The 10,448-nt window shown below is 32.9% G+C and overlaps 2 protein-coding genes and 1 long non-coding RNA gene across 4 annotated transcripts; 1 reads left to right on the forward strand and 2 right to left on the reverse strand.

The window, feature by feature from the left end:
* Positions 1-898: 898 nt before the first annotated feature.
* LOC130502913 (uncharacterized) lies at positions 899-1,572 on the forward strand. The gene is made up of 3 exons (XR_008940512.1): positions 899-982; positions 1,145-1,234; positions 1,379-1,572. It is a non-coding gene; the product is annotated as an uncharacterized LOC130502913 (long non-coding RNA).
* A 2,004-nt stretch (positions 1,573-3,576) lies between these two features.
* Positions 3,577-4,606, reverse strand: LOC130502912 (uncharacterized). Of its 2 annotated transcripts, none has more exons than XR_008940511.1 (2): positions 3,997-4,606; positions 3,577-3,928 (listed from the first exon to the last, which is right to left on the reverse strand). XR_008940511.1 is itself a non-coding variant. In XM_056997664.1 (2 exons), exons 1-2 carry the CDS (start codon positions 4,405-4,407, stop codon positions 3,850-3,852), a joined length of 336 nt encoding a protein of 111 aa, XP_056853644.1. In that variant the 5' UTR covers positions 4,408-4,606; the 3' UTR covers positions 3,577-3,849. The 2 variants fall into 2 exon arrangements, 1 of the variants encoding a protein (XP_056853644.1); XM_056997664.1 differs by having other exon boundaries at positions 4,151-4,606.
* A 4,722-nt stretch (positions 4,607-9,328) lies between these two features.
* LOC130502914 (uncharacterized) lies at positions 9,329-10,218 on the reverse strand. The gene is made up of 4 exons (XM_056997665.1): positions 10,179-10,218; positions 9,797-10,071; positions 9,477-9,686; positions 9,329-9,358 (listed from the first exon to the last, which is right to left on the reverse strand). Exons 1-4 carry the CDS (start codon positions 10,216-10,218, stop codon positions 9,329-9,331), a joined length of 555 nt encoding a protein of 184 aa, XP_056853645.1.
* Between the last annotated feature and the right edge of the window lie 230 nt (positions 10,219-10,448).

The following is a 10,448-nucleotide window of genomic DNA, read 5'->3' on the forward strand; positions in this document are numbered from 1 at the left end:
ATGGAGGATGAATCTCTAATTGCTGCTGAAATCATAGATCCGCAGACTCCAGATCCATCTGCTCTCGAAGACCCTCGCTTTCTCCTGAGCCTCCAAGTTCGCTCTCAAGGACGTAATCTTCGAGAAGAACTTCAGCTTGCTCGGCGTCGGCGAAGGAGAAGACTCTCCCTTGCTGCTCAAAGAAGCGACGAACGTGTTCAAGTTCTACGCGAGCGGGCACAGGTACTGCCATGGGCTTCTGGCGACGTTGGAGTTGAAGAGCAGGCACGATCTGATCTCCAGGCTGTTTAATTGCGTCGTGCCTTGTAAAGATGAGATTAGTTTCGAGGTTTATATGAATGATGAAGGTATGGATCATGTGGTGTTTGCGTTGGCGAGGAAGAAGGCGGCAAAAGGGATGTTAAAGGAGATGAGGGATCTGCAGAGGTTTGGTGGGATGGTGGGTGCTCCTGGCGGGAGGAAGTGGGTGGCCAAGGAGTTGGCTGTGGTTTCTGAGTCTAAGGACGTGACTGGGGATATGATCACTGATGTTGTTCTTGATCAGGTCTGATGCTCTGAACCTCCTTCTTCGATGATTGACAATGATGTTAGTTAAGTTTAGTTTAGTGTCTTCTTGGACTTCTGCAGTAACCATTTTATGGATGAGCATACAAGCTCATACTTAAGATATTTTTTCTTAAGCTAAAAGGACGTACTTGATCAGATTATAGATAATTTATATAGGGACGTACTTGATCAGATTATAGATAATTTATATATTAGTTATAATGGTTTATAAATTATTTGTAAGGAATTATATATAATTTATAAAAGTTTATAAATAATTTATAAAGATAATAGATTATTTGTAATGGTTTCTAAATTATTTATAATGGTTTATATATATCCTGGTCTGGATGATCTTGCAGCAGCCTGCAAGGCAATGGAAGGTGTAGAAGTAATTATTGGCTTTGGGTGCAAGATGTCTTGCTCTTCCTACAAGGTAAACAACAAATCTATTCTTAAACCAAACCGGTATGAGGTTTCATGTTTTGATAATCTTGAACTAGAAGAACAAGTATACACACACACACACACACATATATATATATATATATATATATTGCTTCATCTCGCTCTTATGTATTCATAACATCTCTTGTAGATTTTGTATGGAGGATTTCTTCCACAGGAAGAAGAAGAAGAGCGAGAACTGGTTATTGTCTAGCTCTCAAGGTGTTTCTTGTTCTTGCAAGTATGACAAGCATGCTACTTTACAGTTTTCATTCATTATCCTATCATTTTAAGGCTGAATGCATCAGTTTCTTGTACTATGCTTCTAGTATCAACTCTGTTTTGAGTTTGATTGGGTTCTGGATTGGATTTTTGGGATGAACAGGTCGATGGTATGGATGCATTTACTGTCAAACAAGCTTGCAAATTTGCTAAGGAATATGCCTTAAAGAATGGACCGATAGTAAGGAATGATGAACCAGAGAAACTTAAAGAGGATCATTGTTTGCGTACAGAGCAGGGTGATTGTAATCAGAAAGCAACCACTTCCCTTTGCCGCAACAATCAAGCATGTAATGATGATACTTTTGTGTCTCCCTCTGGGAATTGTAGGGGTGGTTCAAATCTCATCCCAGTTGCTACAGAGGCTCAAGCTGCTGCTCCTGGTTTGTTGATAAAGTGGCAAACATGAGATCCTTTAGCAGCAACTCTATGATGAGTTTGTTCTCTATGTGTTTGTTGATCATGTTTTTCTACAATTTTTGGGATTAGTTTCATCATGTGCAACTTTTAATGTGTAGTTAACTGTTCTATTTTTGTGAGACTCATGTGATGATTTGAACAATATATATACATACTAAGATCCAAATTCAAAAAATAAAATTCTTGCTCTTGCCTTTTCTAGTTTCTTTTTACTTCTCTTAGCAGTAGAGGGATTGTTTCAGCTGAACAATCAAGTTTATTAGATCAATGATAAGAGACATGACATCTAAAAGTTGTTCATTTTTTTTCTACACAGTAACAAAAACCTAATACAGAAAACAATCCAGACTGGTAAATGATTTTATAAACATTTATAACACCTTTTTTTTTTTGAACAAACATTTATAACACCTTAAGATGACTTTATAAATTCTTATAAATTATATTACACTTATAAATGCTTTATAAACCCTTATAAATATTTTTAAGTATTTATATACATTTATTCTTCATAAATGATTTATAAACTCTTACTATTACACCCTTCTAGTTTTTTATAAACTCTTAAAATGATTATATAAACTCTAACAAATTGATTTATAAACTCTTATAAAATTGATTTATAAACCCTCATAAATTGGTGTATAAACTTTATAACTTGTTTTATATGCTTTTATTAATGGTTTATATATTTTTACAAATAATTTTACATACCTTTATAAAGCTTTGTAAAGAAATGATGATACATGACATATTTTAAGGCACATGCGGACAGCAAGTAAGGCTCCACCGTTTCAGAAATTTTACATACCCTTATAAATTATTTTATAAGACTTTCTAAATGGTTATAGACTCTTTTAGTTGATTTATAAACCTATACAAATCTTAAAATATTCCTTATAAATTGAATTTAAGCTATCATAAATTAAAATACTCCTTATAAACCCTTATTAATAGTATACATATCCCTTATAAATTATTTATAAACTTTCATAATTTTTTTATAAATATTCATAAATGGTTTATGGATTTTAGAACTTGTTTTATATGTCTTTATTAATGATTTATATACTTTTACAAATAATTTTACATACCCTTATGAGTTTTTGTAAAGAGATGATGATACGTGACAGATTTTGAGGCACATGTGGACAGCAAGTAAGGCTCCATCGCTTCAGAAATTTTACGTAACCTTATAAATTATTTTATAATCCTTTATAATGGTGTACAAAATTTATAAATGGTTATAAACTCTTATAAATGATTAAAAAACCTACTAACTGGTTTGTTTTATAAATATTTAGAAACGGTTTATAGACTTTATAAAATTATTTATAAGTCTCTATAAATGATTTATATACTCTTAAAAATAATTTATAAACATTTATAAATAATTTACAAACTTTATAAATAATTTATAAATGATTTACAAACTTTATAATAAGATATTAGCAAACAGTACCTCAAATTCATTGACCTCGATGTGCTAAATATATTCCAAAACATAACAAGCAAAAGAAACAAAATATCCAACTTTGAGGTGATTCCACAAATTGAAGGATGCAACTCATTACATGCTTGTGGTTATGAATAAGCTGGAATATAAACATGTGGTCATGTTTTGTTTTTTCACTTTTTTCTCTTTTCAGCATTTATATACAAGTCCTTCTTTTCTTGCTCTATAAACTCTTCTAAATTGATTTATAAACACTTCTTAATTGATTTATAACCCCTTATAAATTATGTTATGAATAAAATTCTTATAATATTTTGAATAAACCCTTATAAATGGATTTATAAACTCTTATAAGTAGATTTATATTTCATATATATTGGATCAACTCTTATAAATATGTTCTAAACCCATCGACACACACAAAAAAGCTCTTACAAAATATTTATATGTGTTTTATAAACCTTATAGATGGTTGAGACAAGGTTTTATAAGCTCTTACACAAAAAGAGAGACAAGAATGCACGATGTGGTGAAGCTGATAGAGTTATACCAACTCTGCGACCTAAGCACTTGTTCTCAGGAAGAGAGGTAAAGGAAAGACAGATAGGCGTTGATGAAGCCAAACAAGGTATTTAAGCATGTAATGATAACTGTTGCCCTGCATCTTCTGATTGATCCCTCTTCAGACACTTGCTTCGTTAGGTTTTTGTGTATACTCTTTCATGAGATGGTGTGGTGATCAGCTTCAGGAGCTGATGGACAGAAGTCTCTGCTTCTCTGGCAACGGAAGAAACATATTAAAACACTGTACAAAGCTTCTTAAGATCTCAATATGTCAGTTTTACCTCAAACTGATTATTGCTTTTGCAATGGATGGTTACAGACTTTATAAGAAGATCAACACAGTCAAGTCTTCCTGATAATGTGAAAGTACCTTCCAGAGTTTTCCAAACATCTTACGAAACATAAGTTCTGCCATTTTAAAAGAAAAAGACTAACCGGCACGTATTTGAATCTCCGCCAGGGAGGTTCTTCTGCCTTGCCGTCGTCTCCGTCACAGGCTCATCGCTAGGAGAATTAATCTCGCTTTTACCATCTTCGTTACCACTGTTGCCGCCCTGAGACAACGGTGCCCACTTAAAGAACAACAAATGCGATCCCTCGAAAGCCGAACCACCACCGTTAACAACAGAGGAGGAGGTGTTTTTCTTCTTGGAGGAAGGAGAGACGTGACCCCACTTCTTCTTCCACTTCATCACTGGTCCTATCAATACCGTCGCCGGTTTCGTAACGATTCGAGGACCTCACTGCCGCCGTTGTCCAATCTCATTCTCGTTGTCATTGCTCGATTGCGTCTTCGTCGTCGTCGCATCACCGTCGTCATCACTCAATCTCGTCGCGTCGTCGTCTCATCGGAAGCAACGATGAATCCATGAATCTAGACGAAGGCTTGATTAGATCTCGACAGAGGAGAATACCAACAGAGAATATGAGATCGATTGTTGAAGGTGAAAGGTGAGGGTAGTTAAGTCTTTTTACACATTAAAATGTGGTATTTTTGAAAATGTCTTTTGATTAGTGGTATAGTTGAATTGTGGTACCAAGAAAAGTGTATTTACGAAATTTCCCCAAATATTAATTTAATTTGTATTTTATTTTAGAATAATTTCTTAAATAAATAAATAAATGAAATACATAGTTGGACATAACATTTATTAATAGGTCATGTTCCTATTTTAAGAGAATAGATACAATTAGTGTTTAAACCCTGATTTGTTTTTAATATTTACTGTCAACTACTACTGACCTAAGAAAAACTGTCATTTTAATTTTTTTTTCTAAACCACCTTAAATAAATTAACGTCACTTAACATTAGGAACCCAATCGATTCCTATTTAAAAACTCAATCGATTCATATTTCTATGGCCCAGTGGAGTTAAGATAAGCCTTTATGTGGAGTGATAAACTGATGCGGTTAGAGGATATTGTAAAGTTCCTTTTGAAGTTGTTTTTAGTTGCGCTTAAGAAAAAGGGGGACAAGTCAGAAGTACATCGGCAGGGGTTGTGCTGAGCTTTTCATGCTGAGTATAACAGTGGAGCCACTCAAGGATCAAGGGAAGCCAATCAAAAGAAATGTGAAGCGTGATAAGATGAGGAGATGAAGTATAACTATGGGAAGTGGAGCCTCCTTTGCAATTATTTGTGTTAAAAAAAGATGGTACAGAGTGTGAAATGAAGAGTGTGAAGGAAGTAGGAAAATGCAGTCACAAGAAAACAAAGCTCACGTGGTTAAGCTGCAATATGGGTGAATATGTCTTACCTCAGGAGCTGGACAGAAACTGTATAAGTCCGGTACTGCAGTGGCCTGTTACCTTAATAAAAACCATAAAAGTGAAATGGAAGGAGCAGGCGGAGGCCAAAAGAATTCAGACGCCACCAGTTTCAAGGTGGATTCCCCAGTTTGATGTCTCTGCATTTATAACAGTTAGTCTGTTGGAAGCGACCTTCACAGAAACGGATATGGACCAAGAGCTGAAGGTGGTCACACACATCTTTCAGAAAATAGCTCATGACAAAGAGATAAAGACACAAACAAAATTTCACGAAAATTTTGTTAAATGCATTGACGCCATTGATGCTATTAGTGCTTATATTGATTAATACAAGCAATCTTTAAGGCACTCATTGGTGCAAGAAAAACTCTATACAACTATATTTTTGTTTTCTCTTTTGTTTTACGATTTATTTTTTTTATTTACAAAGAGAGAAAACTCTGATACATATTATTCGTTGCGATGTATAAAAGAATGAGGAAAATTGATTGAAGATTATTTGAATCGTGAAATAATCTTAGTCTCACGCTAAAATTAGAAGTATACTGTATATTGGGTACTTTTACCTTTTCTTGGCTTCCATATCCTTTTTAAACAATTCTTTTAAAACTTATTCTTGGGTTCACTCCCTAGGATTGTGTCATTTAAAATTCAATATCTTTTAAAAAGGAAACAAAATATTATCGAATTATATTATACTTTTAAAATAAAAATTAAATAAAAATTATACTAATCACAAAAAAAAACTTTTTAATCTAAAAAAAATATTTTCAAAAAATATTTTTAACGCTCCCAACAAACATTTAATCTTAGACTTTTGGATAAATCTTAAATTTTAAGATTTATCCAAGAATTTCGGATTTACCCAAGGGTTTAGGGTTTACCCAAGAGTTTAGGGTTTAGGATTAGGATTTAGGGTATAGTTTTTTGTTGATTGTGTTATAAATAGTTTTTTTTAAATCAAAGTTTTATAATTTATCCAAAGGTTTACTAAAGGATTTAGGGTTTAACATTTAGAGATTAGTGTTTTTTTGTGGTATTAATTTATTTTTTGAAAAAATATTTATTTTTTGCATTTTAGTATTATTTTATTTATTTTTACTTTATTTTATTTATTTTTACTTTATTTTATTTATTTTTACTTTATTTTTATTTTTAAAACGTAATATAATTTGACAATATTTTATTTCCTTTTTTAAATGATGTCAAATTTGAAATAACTAAATCCTATTGGTTGGTGAACCTAGAGGTTCACCCTAAGGAGTGAACCCAAGAATAACTCTTCTTTTAATTCCATACTAGGTAGTGACCCGCGCCTTGCGCGGGATGAGGTTGTTAGCTAAGCAATTTTTCGAAATATTAGAAAGTATATATATATAGTTTGGAATTTGGGTTTAGTGTGTTATTTTTTTGGTGTTTAATCTCGATTGTGCTGCTTTTACGGCATAGACGATGCATAACTCGAAAATTTTTATTTTTGGTGTTTAATCTCGGTTTTTTTTTGGTGTTTAATCTCATAAGTAAAGATAAACATATGTAAAATCGAAAAATACTAAAATTCCATTATAAAAAAGATGCATAACTCATCCTTTAAAATACAAAGAATCCTTTAAATAAAAATAGGGTATTATAAGACCAAAGCAAACTTAAAATTAAATAGAAATAACTTTGAGACTTCAGTATTCGCGTATTGGAATCCTGCAAAAAAAGCGTAGAAAATATATTAGGCAGTTTCAATTTTTCCTTTCTAAATATATACTCATATTAAGTTACAACAAAGAATATTATTCTTACTGCGATTTGAAGAAACGAATGTCTGGAACGTCAATATCAAAAAGGATTTCAGAACCACCTTCAAAGTTTGTAATATATTTGAAGCCACCTATATAAAAATTAAAACGATAAGAACGCAAGAACCTGTTATGAATTAGAAACAGTCAAAATAAGTTTTAATTACCTGCTCCCCACTCAATTCGCCATAACCTTAGAACACACACTACAATATCAGCCGTAGTTGAACGCCAGAATCCGTTTAAACTATGGGCTAGAGCTCCATAAGCAACACACTTAATATGCTTGTAACTGTCAGTTATTGTTAATTAACCTGTCAATATACAATGATATATGGTCGTATTGATATAAATTAATCTAAGAAATAATAAGGTTAGAACCTGAGGTCTATTAAGGAGAACTCCAATGAATATACAATTTGATTGTAAAGGTTGGCAGGTTCAGCTTGCTCATGAGATATAAGATCTCCTACACGAACCAACGCTCCACATAGATCTACATAAGAAATATTTACTCGGCATTTAGTAAACTTAGTCTATATTATGTAACAATATAAGATAAGCTAAAGAATAATGAACTTACCAACACAGTACATAGGATGATAAAGACCACGCTTTATACCACGAAAGTTTGCACATCGTAGAAAATAAGAACCATTTATTGGTTCTATCGTCGAAACCAAGGTCTCTTCAGTGAACTTGATAGTGTATTTATTTTTTGTGGTTCTTACCAACCCACCAGCGTGTTTTATTTTGAAATTGACTATCTCAACCCAGCTACCTTCATTTAGCTGGATGTCATTAGGTAGAGATATAGCATAGTTCAAGCTTCCTTCGACTGTTACTCCCTGTTTGTCAAAAAGAACTGACTATAAAAGCAATACAAATGTGATTTGTAATATTTTCAAATTAAGAGTCGAAAACTTACTTTCTCATCTCCCAGGAGCATGACAGAGTGATGATCTCCACCTCTTTTCGTACTCCATTTCTTGATGATCTTGACGCGGATTGCAGGAAATGGGAGATTAGTTTGCAAATTACCCAAAGAAATGAAGTTGGCCATCGCAAATTCTGTAACAATTTTGACTGAGAATGAGTTATCTTTAGGGTTACTATGCTTGCTTTATATACCTACATATATAGGTATTTCCGCGAACCCTGGATAATACTTAGTACGTGATTTGTGTAATAAATTGCTATGCAGAGAATCAAAAGATTATTAATGACATTCCTTTTCTGCATATGAGTTAAATTTAGTAGATATACAAATGCAGTATTTTATACATTTGCTTTCTCGGTTTACGAATCTGAGTTAGATTTGGGTGATATGCCTTGGAGAGAACTTCGATTATAAGATTTTATAGATATAGTCGATTTTGTGTTCTTCATTAATATTATCGATATAGGAAATTATCCTAGCTGCTGTATTATGACTATATATATCATTGATTTGTAAATTAAATGCGTATCTTTTTTCCTTGCAAGTTAATTTAGCAATTGTTTGGTAATAGAATATATATTACTATAAGGACATAAATGTCTTCCTTTTGAGATTCATAAGTTTAGAAAAGTGAGGTTGAGAAAACAGCACTTTTACAGTGTTTTAAATAGAATAATGTATTAGTGATTTTCCGGAAATTTAAGTAGGACACTTATTAAGTATATAAACTAAAATAAAGATTTTGTTAATATTAGATGATAGCTTTTATATTATATTACACGAATATAATTAGCTGGAGTAATATTTATTTATTTTCGATGCAAATATGTCTAAAAGGAAACATGGGTATAATGATATGCTGCAAGTTTGAATTAAATAAAAAATAATACTGTACATAGCAACTTCACAGCTTAAATTCGAAAAATTGATACTGGCCAGCAACAATGCAAGAAAAAATAACATCCTACAAATTTGAGGTCTTCCGAATAAACTTCAGTTGACTTGTCCATTAGTTCTCCCTACAATTACATAGTTATAATAAATTGTTTGAAGGCATAGGGGAAATATGAAATATAAGAGTACACGATTGTCATACCTTTCATGCATAAACACTTATTTGTTGACAGCATTGAAGAATAAACTCTGTTATTAACACATAAAATATAGTAAGCAACATAGTCAATTTATATAAAATTAGAACACTTCTCCAAAACGATTATAATTTGGAAATACAGTTTCTAAGCTACTCGTTTATACTTACTTGTGTGTCTTTCTCTTCAAACAAATTCTGGAAAACTTCCTTGTAAACAACATTCATGGTTGAACTCTGTGGGCACGCCCCATCTTTGTCTGTAATTAAGATCTTTAACCCTTTCCTGGACTTCACTCGAGAGACAGCTACATACAACTGGCCATGCGAGAACACTGGTCTAGGCAAAAACAGACCCACTTCGCTAGTGTTTGTCCCTGGCTTTTGTTTATTGTCATGGCAAAAGCTACTTTCAAAGGAAATTGTCTACGCCTCATCTTAAAAGGAAGCTTAGAATCGGTAGGTGTTATCAGAATACGATGTAAGAAAACCTTCTCACCTGCTCTAGTGCCTGTAATAACCTTAGCTTCGAGGAGATGATTACCCAGTTGGGTAATTTGCAACCTTGTCCCGTTACACAGACCTTCGTTAGTATTAAGATTCCGCAATAGCATCACTGGTGTACCAATCCTCAGCCGTAAAGAATGATTAGGTAACCCAGATGCTTTGATACTATTAAGAAAGTCAGGTGTGAATACAGAGTCATCTTTCGATTTAGTATCAGCAGGATCAATACTATCTGAACTCAAATATATTCTCTCTTCCCCTGAAATATGGGTGGTACAATAGACTCAGAATATAAACTTCCGAACTTATAAAAAAAAAACTATACTAAAGAGAGTAATTATAAAACAGAGATAAAGAGAATCTTACCAGTTAGGTGATCACATGTAGTTGTTAATGACATCGACATCTTTCATTAGTTGGACACAGGATAGCTCGCTCTTGAAAAATAACGGTCTTTAGAGTCTTTGAATGTAGTCCCATATACTTCGGACACTATAGCCTCAATAGGATCATTACATTGTGTAAAAAAGATCCTTAGGAATGTCTATCATAGTTTCACCAGTGTTCGGCTCATTTATCTTTCCATCTCCTACGTCCAATATCCATTTTGAAAATTCAGCTATCTCCGCAGCTGCA

Source organism: Raphanus sativus, unplaced genomic scaffold, assembly GCF_000801105.2.
Source record: "Raphanus sativus cultivar WK10039 unplaced genomic scaffold, ASM80110v3 Scaffold0747, whole genome shotgun sequence".
Taxonomy (NCBI): domain Eukaryota; kingdom Viridiplantae; phylum Streptophyta; class Magnoliopsida; order Brassicales; family Brassicaceae; genus Raphanus; species Raphanus sativus.